General features: G+C 26.6%; 1 protein-coding gene across 1 annotated transcript; it reads left to right on the top strand.

Moving 5' to 3' along the window:
• Window positions 1-16,283: 16,283 nt before the first annotated feature.
• Window positions 16,284-16,991, top strand: LOC145841264 (TLC domain-containing protein 2-like). Its single transcript, XM_082948630.1, has one exon. It carries the CDS (start codon window positions 16,284-16,286, stop codon window positions 16,989-16,991), a length of 708 nt encoding a protein of 235 aa, XP_082804756.1.
• Window positions 16,992-18,032: the final 1,041 nt, after the last annotated feature.

Here is an 18,032-nt window from a genome sequence, read left to right as displayed (position 1 = left end):
TTACATATTTAGGTGTTATTTACACTTAAAAATATGAAATTAAGTTCTTGAACAAAATACACTAGAAAATTACCAAATATTGAAAACTGGATCAGCTCAAACTCATTCAAAATTTAAAAGAAAACTAGCCTGAGTTTTTGTAAAAAGCTAAACTAGCCTGAGGCAGTCCAAGATTTTCTAGAATTCCCAAAGATTTTCAAACTAGCAGGGTTGCCACCGTTTAAGTCAATAAAACTAGCAAGAGTGAGTATAAACAAGCCTGAGTCATAATGAGGTTTAAAAACTGAAAAAAAAAACTTTAATCTAATAATCAGTAGAACAGCTAGCAAAGGTTGACAATTTGGTAGTAAAGTTCTGGACTGAATGTGGTACACTTAACTTATTAGTACTACCAATCATAATTAAATCCTACCTTGTTTAATTAATATCTAACAAATACTAAATCTTAACTGAGACTACTTTCTATAATCAGACACAACAATTTTGAGTGATGAATCTTTTATATAAAACACTACAAGAAATACTAGCATATACAAAGTTATTAATTACTTTGGTAACACTTTAAAAACTGGAAGCTATTTTAATCTATATCAAATGACTTAATACAATAAACTAAAAATTAAATAAAACATTTAGTAAAAAAGAAACTGTAAAATTTTTGATAAACTATAAACCTGGCTTAAATATTTAAACAATTAAACACTAGTTGAAATATTCACTTTTAAAACAAAACACTACTTACAATAAGCATTTACAAAAAAGTTCAAGATATTTTGTTGCTTCAAGCTGCCCACCAAACTAACTAACTGCTTACATATAAACTGCCTGTCATGTTCTGATGTTTTGTTGCATCAGTATTTAGTTTTAAACATTTCGTCATATGATTCTCATTGACTCGTACATTCAACCATATTAACTCTAAATATTCTCTGAGCTCAACTTTAAACAATAAATAGTGCAAGTATTCATTCCAAAGTTTTCAATTTTACAACATATGTAAAGAGTTGCATTTCTAAAATGTTTATTTCATAGTTTAAATGTAAACAAATGTAAATTAGTCACGTGTACAAAATGAGCCAATCACGGTAGGTGTTTAATTTTAACTGACGAAAATGACTCTTATAAATTTACACAGAGTTTGTTTTTGAAAAAATACTTTTCAGTATGCTCTATTTTACTAACTAGATCCGGTCCCGGCCGGATCTCTGTTAGGATCCGGCCGGACCCGGATCCGGACTTTTTTTTCAAATTAGAATCCGGCCGGAACCGGATCCAGACTATTTTTTCAAATTAGAGTCCGGCCGGATCGGGATATCAGACAAAAATGGCAACATCCGGCCGGACCCGGATAGTGAGTCCGGTACATCACTAATAAAAACATACAGAAAAGATGTTTGTAACTTGAAAAACAAATGATGATCACTTTAGCATAACAAAATTCGTTTTTATCTAAACTTGACAAAAAACAAATAAAGTTAAACAATTTTAAAAAAACTGCGTAGAACAGGGATCGGAAAATTGCGGCCTGCGATGACTTTTAAGCAAAAAATATACTTTAAAAATTATTTGTGGTAAGACTTACTTTATTAGACCTTCATCTAACAGTTATTAAACTCTAGTGCTTTGTTGTTATTGGTTTTACCACATCATTGATTTAAAATAGCAACTTTACAATTAAAAACTAGTTATTTTAAATACTTGCTGCCTGAGGAAGACTTTTTTCAAGCAGATATAAATATTTTTTTGAAAAAGCTACCGAGTACCGACCTCTTGTACATTGATGTGTCGTTTCTAGAACTATGTAGTAGCGTTTTTCAAGCTTGTCTAATTTTTTTTAGGTCAGGGTTCGGCAAGGGAACATGCAAATTTGGCTCAAGAAACACAACTTTGAAACTCATACTACAGATTGTGGGAAGTAAAATAAACAGCAAAAAAAGGTCTTAAGTACATTTTAACGGGTAATTCACCATATATTTATGATTAGGGAACAGTGAAAACTACAACTGCGAATATTTTTATTATCGAAAATTGACCCGAAATCACTAAAATGCTGCTGACGCATGCATTATAGTTATTCAAAACTACTTTTAACAAAAACTTTTATGACTTAAAATATAGAAAGACCTATACAACGTTAACATCTTGTTGTGTTGTTATTCTTTATTATACTTATTTAGTAATTTGGTTTTTATCAAAAATTTTATTTATTATTCAACTCATGTCACTTAGGCTTAAACAAAAGTCTAATAAATTTTAATTTAGTTGGTTTCATTAAAAAATTATTTTTTCCAATTACAGTAATTTCCGATTGCTGGCGTGCCTACAGCAACATTCCGACTTTTCGTGAATGGTAATGGGCAGCTATTGAATTACATTCACCAAACGTTTAATCATACAGTCGGGTTTGTGGGTCCTATAACCCGTTGATTCACACACAAACTGTTGAGAGGCTATGGAGGGACCGTAAAGGTCATATTGTAAGAAGGTTTTTTTTTACAAAAAATGCTGAGGGACATGTGTGCCTCTACCTCTTTCTACACCAACATAAAGAGATGGCTCTTCACCACTTACTCTTGGAAGCTGTAAAAGCTTTTCCATTTAGCCGGCACATCAATGAGCCTTGATTTTTTTTAAACTTGCTTTTTTTTCTTTTAAAAAACATTTATTTTTTTTAAATATAAGAATTTCCTATAAACTTATTATCACGTTGTTTTAAAGTAAAGCATTGAAGATATTTTATTTATACTTTTAGAAAAAGTTTTAATCACGAAATAAGTATAGTTTTGCTGCATTTTTGTCTATATCAAATCATTAAACAATATATTTTTCAATACTTTGTTCTAAGTTTTTGTTATAGTTTTAACTTAACTACGTACACTGTTATTTAAATACAAAGTTAACTGTATGAGTTTATTTTTACTATTTCGTTTTAACCAAGGTTCATGTAATCAAATCAAATGATTATGCTGAAAATTTCTTTTTTTTGTTACAAACATGGTAATTAATTTCTAATATTATGAATAAAGAAACCTCTATTAATAGAATGATAAAATAAAAGTTTATTTATTATAAGAGGTAAGAATATGATAATGGATGGTTTCGATGTTACGTACCTCGATAAGTATTGAAGATTGTGCCGTTTACATCGCTCGGCTATCATAGAGACGTTGGAATGCCGATTTTAGGTTTATATATTTCATACATTTTGCTCTTAACCACAAAGTTAGTACTATCAGTTATCTTCCATACACAACTATAATTTTAAAAAAGTATTACTTACAAAAAATAAATAGTTTTTTGCAACACTACAATAAATGTGTGTTATTAAAACCATATAGTTGAAAAAAAAAATTGTGATAAACTAAAAAATAATGCAAAGAAACAAACAATATAACAAGCAGTAGTTTTTACGATACGATCCTTTGTTGTTTCTTTCGCTTAAGGTGGTATGACGATATATAAAATTAGTATTATGACATAAACTTACAAAAAGTTGAAAGACTCTGCCTCTACAAACTCCATGTATTTTTTATATATTTTCAGTAGTTTTAAATTATTTCTTCCTTAGTTAAAATTTTTTATTTTTACACTTACTTATTAGTCATAAACTTAAAGAGTTTTTCTTTCACTTAGCTTAATTATATAATTTAATCTTTTAAAAACGCCGTTTATTTTATTACTTTTTTGGATTAATAGTCTTATTTTTTTGTTAAATAAAAATGAATTAAAGTTTAACATTACAGTTATTAACTAAGTTGTGTTAAATGCAACTTGGTTGATTTAATAAACTCAAAAATAATGTTAAAGTTCATCGTAAGATTGCATATATCAAAATTTACTCATGAATAGTGTAATACAGTTGTGTGTGTTGAAAAATATTACTGTTCTCAAAAACTTTAATGAGTAGAATGAATATTTCGGTAGTGTTATTAACTAGAAAGAAACAATTAAAATAAGGTATGAATTGATAGAAATAGATTAAGGGTGTAAATTCGGTTTTATTACAAGTTAGTTTTTATTTAGTCTTTTTTAACATTAATTGATTTTCGGCAACTAATTTTTAAATCATAGTTCAAATACGGAACCTAATGATATTAAAAGTCTATCTAATAAGATAAAATTTCAACAATAACTAGTAAAGTCTACTTAGTTTATCAGTATCTATCCTTTTTAAATACTTAAACTATATTTTTTGAAGTATTTATGTATAAGAGTTTCATTATTTGAATCAATATAATAAAGTGCATAATCTAATATTGTTTTTTTTAGTTAAGGAGTTCTTATTCAGTTTAAAGTATATTTCTTTTTATTATAAGTATTATTTGGCACAATTATTAATATACAAAAATTATTATCAAATTTAAAATATATATATATTATTTTCAGTTATTTAAGTAAGTATTAAAAAAAAGTAGTTTTTATCTAACAATTGAAAGTTTTATCAATAAGTTATTAGTATGTTGCCGGCACGTGGCTTAGTACGTTTCTGCAAATCTACAGAAACGTATACTTGTATGCGAAAAAATTGTTTTTATTTCAGCTTAAAAAGACTCTGCTTTCTTAGCTTAAAGTATTCATTTAAACTTAATTATGCACTCCTGAGAGATAATTTTGACATGTATGTACCAGTGGCGTAGCGTGGTATTTTGGTCAGGGGGTGCGCAAATTTTTTTCTCAAAAAATCCTCTAAATTAAAACTTTTATAATTAGCTATAAAAAAACTTTTTTATAAGTAAAATAATTAAAAAAAATTAATTAAAAAATATAAGCTCGTAAACTGTTTTAAAAAATATTTATATATTACAAAATTAAACAATTAAATAAAATTTTTAATTTCATTAGAATTACTTATACTTGCAAAAATGTAAACTTACTAAATAAAAATTGTTTTTATTACTTATAGTAAACTTTATATCTTTAAAATATAATATATTCAATAAAACGAAAATATCTGTTTTATATACAAAAAAAATATCAATCTCTTTAATATACAATACAACAGTGATAACAACACCTCATTGCACATAATTTTAATATAGTTACAGATAAGTTAAAATAGACCAACTTTATAACTGTTATTACAGTTTATTACAACTTTGTAAAATAGTTAAAAGTATACTTTTTAAATAATATTAATTTGATGGTATTTGTTTAAAATAAAAATCACAAACAAAGTTTATTTCTCATAGGCCGACACGCTTATCTTGTATGTTTACAAAAATAAAGTTAAGAAAACTAGCAGTAGTCTTAACAATGTAGCATAAAAAATAAATTGTAAAATTGTTTAATTTTTCTTTAAGCGTGACGTATTTTTGTAGAAAAATAATTTGCCATAAGGTTATACTACACTGGTGCGCTATATTAATTGCGTACTTTTCGAGTCTAAATTCTTATGAAGTTAATGAACTTATAAAACTTTTCATTATGGAGTTTTTCATCAACATTGGTGCGTATTTGCAATTATGCACCGAATCAGTATATTGAGTAATAACATGTACTTTCCTAACTTGTCACTAATTGGTATTCAAAATTTCGTTTAACTTTTTGAATACTAGATAAACATAGTTGAAAAAAGGTAAATTAAGCAGAAAAAATAAACTATAAAGGATAAAGATATTACATTCTTTTTTTTTTACAGTTTTCTTTTTTTGGGTGGCACGCATGCGCCAGTGTCCCTCCCCACGCTGCGCCCCTGGTATGTACTCTTTAGCATTTTTAGTGTCGTAAAAAAATTAAACGAATTAAATACATCCAAATTGTAACATTTAGCGCGTTAAACCTTTAATTTGTCAAAAAAAATTCATTGCAAAGTTGATGCTAAAGGAAGCTGTAGCTTCAAAACTCAAAATCATACAATTTTATGTTACAAAAATTTGCATAACTTGTTGTCTCTATTAACTACGTTAAATGTTTAATTTTTAAATGTTTTTGACTTAAACTGTGATTTTTTTATGCTTAATTTTAATGAATGTTTTCTGGGTTATATAAGTGGCATGACATAAAGAGTCATAGGAGGTGTGGAGCAAAATAAATTGCCTTGTATATAGTTATAACTCGTACTTCAACATTCCATTTTTGCTGTATTAACATAACTGCGTAGTTTCAGATTAAATTCAATAACATTAGAGGTAGTCTAAGTTGCTGTGTTCCCGTTAGGACGTTATCTGCCGTCATTTCAGATGCTTTAATTTTTGTAGATTCGTAACTTTTTTAAGCTAGCTACGTCCCTGGTATGTTGGTAATAAATTGTTTTATTTTTCAATGAGAAAAACTAAAGTGTTTAATTGTATTGCTCAATATCAAGTGAAAAGGTTGAAAATTAATAAATTATTTTCATGATTTACAGTATCTTCTTTCATAACTAAAAACATGAAAAAATTAATTTGCTATTTTAGTACATTAAGTATAATAAAAAAAGACTTATACTTTTTTTTTTCACTTTAAAATTTTGGACAAAAATTAAAAATAGTTAAATTAACGATAATTTATAAATGTTATTGTTTTAGTTCAATTGCTTATTTATAGTTTGCTTGCTTATATACCTTAGTTAGTTTGAAATTTAACAATTTTATATTATTGACTTTCTTTTTTTTGTTGCTCAATTTACTTGTTAGCTTATATATCGTCTTTAATTAGTTTGTGTTGAACTTTGAAAGCTACTGGTGCATAATTGCAGAAATAGTGTAACTATATGGCATTGCATTTCTTTCTTTCAAATGACAACCAGCAGCACCACCATTAGAACACCTAGGATACTCAAGATAGCTAAGAACAGCTTAAATTTTTTTTTAATCTCAGGCTGACTCAGATAGTTTAAAAGAAATTCAAGATACCTCAGGACAGTTTGCATTTTCATAAAAATTTCAGGATTTAGTGATCAGCCTGATAAAAAAAGTAGTTTGAAGATTAAAAAAAAAACATCAGTCTAGTTTTCTTTCTCAATCTTGGATGAGATTTAGTTACTTTAATATCAGTATTTGATTTTCTACAACTAACTAATTTTGTTAAAAAAAAGACTGTTGAAATTTTGAGGTTTATTAATTTTATTTTACAATATTATTTATTAAAGGTAAAAAATATCACAACAGTTTACAAACTTTTTAATCATTAAATAAACTCAGGATGACTCAAGACACTTTAGTTTCATCTAGGACAGTTTTTGGTCACCTCAAATTATTTTTGACCCAGGTATCCTAAATTATATGATATTGTTTATACAGATAGAATTTTTGGTTATGATTAACTTTAGGTGGGCACCAATATCAAAGTGTAATTAAACATATACAAAGTTTTCAGCTTTATTTCAAATAATTTTCAGTTTTATTTTGAAAATAAGTACATAAGCACATGCTTCGCCCTACTTATGTACTTATACTACTGAATGTAATTTTAGGTGACTCTTCAACTGTATATAACAGTGTCATTTCAACAATGCGCCTTTTAAACTATTTTATATTCTTTAAGTATTATGGTTTATATAGGTTACATATCACTGTAAATTAATTATAAAAATTAAGTCGGTTTTTAGGTCTTATTTAACTCTAACAATAGTGTCATTTCAACTAAGTGTCATTTCAAATTATATATTACATTAGTAGATAAATTGATTGTTTCTGTTCTTTTTAATAATTTTAACATCGGAAAGCTAAAGATGTTTTAAAATAATAAATTCTTATACTACTGAATGTAATTTTAGGTGACTCTTCAACTGTATACGACAGTGTTATTTCAACAATGCAACTTTTAAACTATTTTTTATTCTTTTAGTATTATGGTTTATATAGGTTACATATGGCTGTGATATAATTATAAAAATTAAGTCGGTTTTTAGGCCTTATTAACTATAACGATAGTGTCATTTCAACTAAGTAAATACAATAACTTACTTTAAAATTAAAGTGCTAGTATTTAGTTATATGTACAACACTACACTAATATCAAAGAATTTATTTATTAAGGCCATAGGGGGGTCCAACATTTTTTTTACAAAAATTAACTTTGGCTTTTATATGAAAGCTTAAAGTACAAACTACAAGCCAGTTTTTATAGAATTCAAAAATATCATTTAACTTTTGAGATATTTAATTTTTTGTAAAATTTTTCCCATATAAACATATGGACCGCAAATTTTTTGGGGTCAATTTTCTTGGAAATTTTAAAATTTACTAAAAATCTATCTCCTCCTTCATTTTTCAAGCAATCTTCTTTAAATTTTTAGGAAAGGTTCCATATAATAAATAGAAAAAACGTTACTTTAGAATTTTATTAATTCAAAAAAAATTTATCACAAAAATTAAAAAAAAAGTGTTTTTTTTTCAAAAAACAAATATTTTAACAATTGTTTTTTTAATTCCAAAGTAACGTTTTATTGTTATTGTATAAAGATTAGTATAAAGATATTTTTTTTTTCAAATACTTACTGGTTTTAAATGTATTTAAAGTTTACCCTGGTAGTAAAATAATTGAGTTTAACTTTTCAGAATAGATATTTTTATTCAAATTTTATTTGCAACTAAATATTACTATAAATTGATGTACAAGAAAAAACTTACTATTAAACTATACAATAAAAAAAAGTCTAGTATGTTAAGGCTATGATCGCTTATTCCTGGAGGCTACTTTACTATTAATCGGCACAACAATTTTAAGCTATCTGTAATTCTAAGATGAAATAAGTGAAGTTTTGCTTTTTTATATATATCAAATCACTAAGTAATGTCTTAAAAAGATTATAAAATATTTTCAATAATTTTTTTGTTAATTATTGTTAATAATAGTTTTATTTAACATCGTTTATAAATAAAGTCCTTGATTTTACTGTAGTGTTGTACATATAACTAAATACTAGCACTTTAATTTTAAAGTAAGTTATTGTATAACAAAATAGTTTAATAAAAATGGTGTATAATGAAAATAGGTAAAAGTTTAAAAAAACAATGATGAAGTTTTTAAAAACAATAAAATATTTTTTGATAATATTTAAATGACAACTATTTAACATAACTTTTATAAAATAGTAATTAAATTAAAATGTTACTATTTATGCTTTATTTAATTTAATATAGTTATTAATACTGATTTTTAAGTATTTTAAAAATCTATGCTTTTATAATATTACACAAAAAAGAATTTATTATTATAAAATATCTTTAGCTTTCCGATGTTAGTATTATTGAAAAGATCAGAAACAATCAATGTATCTATTAATCCAAAATATAATTTTAAATGACACTTAGTTGAAACAGGGTTGCCACTTTACCTGGAAACCTGGAAAAACCTTGAAAAACCTGGAATTTGACAATTTAGGCAAAAATAACCTGGTAAAACCTGGAATTTGAGAAGTTTTGAAAAAAACATGGAAAAACCTGGAAATTTGATCATAAAACCTTAAAAAACCTGGAATTTTTAATAAATTTAACATTATCAGTAGTAAAATTTCGATTTGACACAAAAAATCTAACATATAAATAAGATTTTTTTGTCATCATCAAACTTTTTTTTTATTAAAAACACAATTTAAGTAACTTCACAGTATCTTTTCAATGTTTTTATACTATTTAATACAGTTTCTTTTATAGAAATTAACCTAAAACTAAAAATAAACCCAAAAATGTGTACTTTTAAAAACCTGGAAGAAATTTGGAAAACCTGGAAAAAAAAATTGAAAAAACAATTGGCAACCCTGTTGAAATGACACTATCGTTAGAGTTAAATAAGGCCTAAAAACCGACTTAATTTTTGTAATTAATTTACAGCGATATGTAACCCACATAAACCATAATGCTAATAGAATATAAAATAGTTTAAAAGTCGCATTGTTGAAATGACACTGTTATATACAGTTGAAGAGTCACCTAAAATTACATTCAGTAGTATAAGTACATATTAACTGCTTATGTACTTATTTTCAAAATAAAACTGATAATTATTAAAAATAAAGCTGAAAAGTTCCTGTATATTGCATTACACTACAATATTGGTGCCCACCTAAAGTTAATCATAACCAATTTTTTTTTCAAAATACTAGTATTCAAATTGTATCTCAATTTTGACATCATTAAACAAATTCTAAAAACTAAGAGTTAAGGCACTTTAAATGTTCCCTCCAGTTCAGTTTGTAACTAAATACCACTCCAAAGCATTTTTTATTCTGTTATTTGTAATTTTTATTCTGCTCAAAAACAAAACAATTTACTTTAACACTTGATTCATATGTATTAGGAGTTCTATTATACAGCAAAAACTTTGTCTTTGTATAATAATATATTATATACTTACACACTGCTATTCATCAATTTTCCTCAACTACATATGTATAACAACATTCACATGGACAGAATCACAATTTTGATAACTCAACAAGCATTATCTGAAAAAATCTAAATATAATATTTGTAGGTATAATTTAAATACACAAGAAACAACAATGGACCCAAACAAAAACCCTGATGTAAAAAATTTCAACATTAAAAGTTTCAAGCTTAGGTTAAGGGCATAGGAAGGGGGGGGGGGGGGGGTTATAGTTTGTATTAGTTAAGCTACAAGATGTTTTTTACAGATCCAAAATAATTTTTGAGATATAGCCAGTCAAAGTCAGAGGCAACAATAGTCCTTTTGGGAGGCGCAAACTAAAACAGCAAATAACTAGAAATCACTAAAAATCTATCTCCTCCTATGTTTTTTGAGATAACTACCTCAAATTTTCAGGAAATGTTCCTTGATATATTTAGAAAATTCTGTTGGTACAAAATTTAAAAATATTTAAAATTAAAAATTTTATTGCAAAAAAAAACAGAAATAAAACTTTTTTTTTGTTTATTACTTATATATTTTTTTTTTCTTAATTTCTTTTCAACAGAATTTTCTAAATATATCAAGGAGCATTTCTTGAAAGACTCCACATGATATTTTTGAAATCAATAGAAACAGGTTAAACATTGAAAAAAATTTACAATACAATTTACAGTTAAAACATGCAGTCATTCTTAAGTTTTAAGATTGCAATAAAAGGGTAAGTTATTTTTTAAACCTTTTAACAGATACTGTGGTATATTTAAGATGCATCCACTTAAAGCAGCCTTCTCAAAACAAACTGTCATCTAGATAAGAACACTCAAAAATTTACAAAAATAATTATTCTTAACAGTATTTTTACTCTAGTTCATTAACGCTATATGTACAAAAAAGGATCTTCATTATGAAGGGTTTAAGGGGTGTGTCCAACATTTATTTTTAAACAATTTAACATTGGTTCCTATATTTAAGCTATAAGTATAAACTTTAGTCAGTTTTTATATAATGTAAAGATTTTTATAAGTTTTTGAATTATAGACATCTTTCTAAAAAATTTCTGCTGTATATTATGCAATGCATAATAAATAATAAAAGCTTTACAGTAAAAAGATAGTAGTTTTGAGTCAAAGCTAGTAAAATTATAAATAATAAAAGCTAATTTTTAGATCAATTTGTTTAATTAATTTCTTTGGTAGAAAAACAACAGACTTACTAGCCCTTTGCAACAATATACATTTTTGAGTATAAAGCAAGTAAATTTCATTTTTTGTAATTCCACCTGCCCTAACTCCCTAACTTTTAATTTAAAAAAAATATTAGTTTTTGTTTGAGGAAAAGAATAAATTAAATTTATATTTAAAAACAAAAACAAGTTTATAAAAATAAAAAATTAAAAACCTATCTCTAGTTTTGAACAAAGATTGATTTTAAGCTTTAGTAATATTGTTATGTTATAAGACATTTAAAAATACATTCAAAATTTTTTTAAGGCATGAAAACTTAAATATTTGTATCACACAAAAATGTTTGTGTTTATTATTGAAGTTTTTCTTCTTTACTGATGCTGTCCAAATAAGTGAAGTCTAGATAAGTGAATAAGCTTTGTATAAAAAAATTAAAGTTTAACATTAAAAAGGGTTTGTGCGCGTCAGGCTAAATCAGTCTAAGTCAGGCTAAATCAGTTCTTTTGAAAAAAGTGAAAAAACGTCAGGCTCAATCAGTTTTTTTATCTAAAAATTTGAGAATATCAGTTTTTCTCAGTTCAAATGCTTAAAAATTTTTGATAAAAAAAAAGAAATCTTTTTAAGATCAGATTGAGATGTGAATTTATTTATAAATAAATATTTAGTTATTAAAGACAAAATCAGTCCGTATTGGTAAAAATAAATGCTTAAAACCTTTTGTTGAATCTCTAAAAAAAACTAAGAATCTTCATTATTTTGTTTTGAGTAGATTATATACGTCATAATTATGAAAGTTCATAAAAAAATACAGTTTAAACATTACAGTTTAATTCAATAACTTAGCTGTTTGTTTGAATTTGTTTACATCAGCTATGTTTTTCAGAGCTTAGTTGGTTAAACTGTTATAATTTCCAATTTGGAGGCTTTATACCAAATACTTTTTACATTAAAACTCTTAGCAGTTAATTCATATACTTTACTGGTTGTTTTAAGTTACTAGAGGTATTCACAACACTAAAACTTAGCTTTAAGATATAAGTACTAAGTTTTGTGGGAGTACAAATTTTAGGTACAATTCATTTTTCTATAAAAGATCAAAATATTAAAGGTTTTTTTTTTAATTTAAGTGTAAGATTTTTAAATCTGATGTGATATCAACAATCACCTTTTTTATTTAGAGTTTAGGATTTATAATTATGTATCAATTTTAAGTATTAGTGAAAATACTATAATAACATTTTTTACTTACTTGAATACTTGTGTAAGGGTTTCATTTTAAATTTTAATAAAACACTGCAATGCACTTTGTTTTATTATAAATCTTTTGGTTATAATGTTTTTACTTAGTGCTTAATTAAATTGAACAGTTGTGTTTAGTAATATATATTTAATTTTTGCACTAGTAATAGATCAGATATAACACTTTTTATCTATAGGGGGTGGGGGTCAATCACCCTTTTCCTACTTTAGTCTTATTTTATTGAGTTGTAACTAAGCTATGAGTTGCTTTTTCCAGATTTTTAAAGCTCAAAATATTTTTGAGATCAAGCTGGTTGAAGTCGGAGACTACAATAGTACTAATAAAGACCCCCAATATCTAAAATGACTTCTAAAAGGGATTTTCCTTACTTTTAAAAAATGTCAGGCTAAATTGGTCTCAGTCAGGCTAAATTAAAAAATTTTGCGCACAAACCCTGTTAAGGGCATAGGGGGGGTAAACACCCTTTTTTGGTTTTTTATCTTATTTTATATAGTTTTTACTAAGCTACAAGATGCTTTTTACAGATTTTACAAATTCAAAATAATTTTTGAGATATAGCCTGTCAAAGTCGGAGGCAACAATAGGAACCTTATGGGAGGCGCAAACTAAAACGGCAAAAATAGACTATTTTACTAAAAATCTATCTTCTCCTACGTTTTTTGAGATAACTACCTCAAATTTTCAGGAAATGTTCCTTGATATATTTAGAAAATTCTGTCGGAAGGAATTTTTAAAAAATTAAAAAATAAAAATTTTATATAAAAAATAAACAAAAAAAACAGTTTTTTTTTAGTTTTTTTGTTATAAAATTTTTATTTTACATTTTTTTTTAAATTCTGTTCCGACAGAATTTTCTAAATATTGCAAGGAACATTTCCTGAAAGTTTGAGGTAGTTATCTCAAAAAACGTAGGAGGAGATAGATTTTTAGTGATTTCTAGTTATTTGCCATTTTAGTTTGCGCCTCCCATAAGGTTCCTATTGTTGCCTCTGACTTTGACCGGCTATATCTCAAAAATTATTTTGAATTTTTTAAATCTGTAAAAAGCATCTTGTAGCTTAGCAAGAACTATATAAAATAAGATAAAATACCAAAAAAGGGTGTTTACCCCCCCCCCCCTATGCCCTTAAAAAAGTATGTAATTTTTTTATAATTTTTTTGTTTAAAAAAAGAAAATCCTGCATTAAACTGCTTTAAATACTATTAATGGACTTACTGTAAACTGAATCTTAGTTGATGTTGCTACTGAAAATTTAATGTTAAAAAAGTAAGGAGAATATATATTTTCAGTGAAATAGTGTTTTTTCTTGTATTTGTTTGCGCCTATTTTCTTGTATTAAGTTTAAATAACATACATATTTAGCTTATCAATTTTGTTCACTTATATCTCAAAAATTACTTTGAACTCTTCTAAGTGGTTGATAATTTTTCATAGCTCAGATATAACTCTACAAAATAAGTTAAGCTTGTAAAAACCAAGGTTGATCTCCCATGCCCTTGACATAAAATTTCAACTCATCTCAGATATTCTACAACAGTTTATATGAATCCAGCTCGTACATTTATAACAATAGATAGAATTAACATTACAGTTATAAAGTTTTTTGACAAACTTTAAAGACATTATCAACATAAATAACAGCAGACTATTAGTCTCAGATTTTAAATTAATCACCTAAATAAATAAAAAACTTACATATAACACAATAAATTAAAAGTTATTTATATTTAGATTGTTTAAGTTCTTCAATATAATAGATAAAAAATAAATGTTGTCAACAAATGTAGAAAGACTTATAATTTAGAAGTTTTTGTTATTTTATAATACATTTAAATAAGCTTTACAGTATCTTCAGTAATTTATGCTGATAAGTATAATTATTTTTATATTTAACTTAACTATCTTGTTCTTAACTTAACTATAACTGTTTAATCTTGTTTCTAAATAAATTGATTTAGTTGAAAAGATATATTACATATTTTATTTTTATTTGTTTTCATTCTAATAAGTGAGTTATGTTTTTTAAGGCATTTCTTAAGTATATTTAAGTTTTATTCAAGTTAACAATTTTTAGTTAAACTATATCTATTATTAGATTTTGTTAATAAATTAAAAATGGCTGACCAATTTATTCAGTTTTGTGCACATCTTAAAGAAAAATTTCCAGAGGGAATAACTGCTTTTCATTTTGAGAAAGAGTTATCTAGAAGAAAAGAACTACTAAATTTTATAAAGAAAGTAGTTAAAAACATAGAGAATAGTTTTGAAATTTCAAATGGTAGTTTGTTCTTTCCTAATCCAAACTCAAAAAACAGTTTACTAGGTGAAATTGTCTCAGGGCCACTGATTTCGGATGAGAAAGGATCGGCACCAACTATAGATTCTAGTAGTAAAGAATTATCTTCTGGGTCACTGGTTAGTTTGGATGAGAAAGAATTTGATCCAATATTAGGATCTACTAGCCAAGGAGTTGTTTCACTTGTTAGTTTGGGAAAAAAGGAAAATAATTCTGTTTCAGGATCTGCTAGTAAAAGAGTTGTCTGTGGACCATTGTCAACCTGTCCTAGTAATACTGACACGTTAGTTTCTTCTCCGGTGTTATTCAACTACTTTGGTGGTTCATCAATTAAAACTACTTCAGTTGGTGTTGGCATAACAAAGTTTAAATTTAATGAAGCAGATTTGAAAAAAGATTTTAATTCTCTTGCTAAAAAATATAAATTGGATAATCTTTTTGCAGCTAACTTGTTAATTGATTTTAAAATACCTAACGTACAACTTACAAATATAACTGCTAATAACTGCTATTTTAAAGTTGATGATATTCATAAAGAGAAAATTATATTTCCCTGTGAGTGGAAATGTGCTCAAGGAAGGAATGGTCGGACTTTTTTTTGGGTGCATTTTGAAAATAAAAATGGTCAGTTGAAGGCTGTTCTCCATAATGATTGTGTGCAGAACAGTAACAAGGAAGTTTATAAATTAACTATTAGGCAGTATAGGGCCAAGTGTTCTAGTAAGTTTATAAATTTCAGATACACTCTAAGTAGTAACTCGTATAATAACAATTTGTACCTTTTTATTGGAAAACCTAACTTGGAATGTAAATGTAAAACTAGAAGTAAAAAGTTTGAAATAGTAAAAAGTAATAAAGATGTCACGGCTCCTCAGTTATATAAAACATACAATTCTGAATTTTCTAATACTAGAGAAATTTATAATTTAAAAAGAAAATTTGGAATATCCAGTAAAAAACCTTAAAGTTGAAATTAACTTTAAAGTTTTTTTTTAATTAAAGTTACTGTTTAGCTCCATTCAGGAAAAGGCATTGAAAATTGTAGTATAAAATGTTTTCTTTTTAGTGTTATAAACTATTGTTACACTCACACATTTATTTTTCTTCTTTTAAATCATATTTTAAAAGTCATTTCTTCTATAAGACATCTCATAATTTCTTTATTTGAATCACAGGACAACTCAGGAAGGTAATGTTTGTAAGATAATTTTTTTTTATAAAAGAATTATTTTCATAAACTTTATAAAAATGGAAGGGCTTCTGCTTTCAATCATCTCGTTTGCCTCGTTCAAGCTGTACACATTCCTGCTGGACAGATTCGACTTTGTTCCTGAAACATCAAAAAGCAGTGATTTTCGCAGGAACAAATACCTGAACATCTTCGTTTCCTTCACTCACTCCGTACTTTCCAGCGTCGCTTGCATCCACTGCTACCTCACCAACGATCGCCTCTTCACCAACCCCCTCCACGGACACACTCCTCCGACCAAGATGCTCGTGTCCTTCTCCTGGGGCTACTTTCTCCACGACCTGACCCACATTGTATCAACTCAGGGGATTACCCAGGGCATTGTGTTGCACCACTTGGTGATCCTCATGTGCCACGGTATGGCGCTGTTCACGGACAAGTTCGTCAATTTCGCCTGCGTCAGCCTCTTCTGCGAGATCAACTCGGTGTTCCTTCACGCCCGCCAGCTGCTAAAAATGCACCGCTCGGCAGCCACCTTCCAGTTGGAGGCGGTGAAGTTTGCGAACATTTTCACTTTTCTAACACTCCGCATTCCCATCATGTGCTACCTGGCTTTGAACGAGTGGAAGCTACTGGAAGTTCTGCACCCGGCCGGCTATTACGCGGGTTTCGCGGGAGGCGTGATGATGGTGGGAATAAATTTGGTTTTGCTGTGGAGACTGTTGAAGGCAGACGTGTTCGGTTCGGAGGTTAAGAAAGTGGATTGAGAAAGTTTTGAAATTATTCTGCTATTCTTTAGTTTTTGATGTATATTACTATTTTTTCTCTTTCAGAAACATTTAATTGTATGCAAGTTTTATGTGATAAGTGCTTATTGTTTAAAGTTTGTGTAAGCTGTTAGTTTAATGGTCAATAAATTTAATTAAACAAACACAAGTTTAAAAAAATAGAGATACTATTATAAAAAGTTGTCAATATCAATTAAATAATGTTTCAAACCAAAACTTTGACAAATTTGTTTATTGTAACAATTATCTTGTTTTACATTTATGAATATTTTTTTTTCTTTGAAAATTTTGCTCTTACAACGTTCTAAATAATTGACTGAAGTTGTGTTCAAAACACAATTAATTTAGAGATTATTGTACATTTAAAATTTCATTAGAGCAAAACGTTGTGTAGAGTTTACTGGGTTAAATATCTTGTTTGCTAACTTTTATTTTTTACTTTTTTTTTTGCATCGCCTTAACTTTCTTGGCTTGCCCTCAAAATACTATTTAAATTTTTGTTAGCAAAATGTTTACCTAATCATATAATAACCGCAATTTAAAGATGATGCTTTATGAAACTATCTTTCTGTGTTAATTTGTATTTAAAATAAGCTTTTACGCATAAGTGTTTTTGTGTAATTTTGTTTGTAAAGAGTGTTTTAGTTTTAATTTCAAAAAATGTTTGCAATGAGGTTTTAAGTTTTAAAGATGTACAAAAGTCTAACAGTGCCCTTTTAAAATTTTATTTTAAGAAAAAAAAACTAACAGATTGCTATAATAAAAGTTTCGTATCCAAGTAATATTTGTCTTAAAATTATTTTTTTTAATTTTGAGACATTGATATAAATTAACTTTAAAAGTTGTTAGCCTTGGTTTAGATTAATGATTTAACTAAAAATTTAATTATTTTATGTTAATGTAAGGATATTAACATGAGCTAATTTAAATTGAAGAGTTAACTTTTTTAAACACTAAACTACTCTATTTTATTAGTTTATTTAAATTAAACAGCTAAACTTTATATAACCTATTGATTTA

Source organism: Thalia democratica, chromosome 7 (assembly GCF_965202585.1).
Source record: "Thalia democratica chromosome 7, ktThaDemo2.hap1.1, whole genome shotgun sequence".
Lineage (NCBI taxonomy): Eukaryota > Metazoa > Chordata > Thaliacea > Salpida > Salpidae > Thalia > Thalia democratica.
The sequence above is the reverse complement of the archived record's forward strand: the minus strand, read 5'-3'. Positions and strand labels throughout refer to the sequence as shown.

Excerpts from the sequence above, each read along its gene's own strand:
- LOC145841264 (XM_082948630.1), top strand. The coding sequence starts at position 16,284 with ATGGAAGGGCTTCTGCTTTCAATCATCTCGTTTGCCTCGTTCAAGCTG.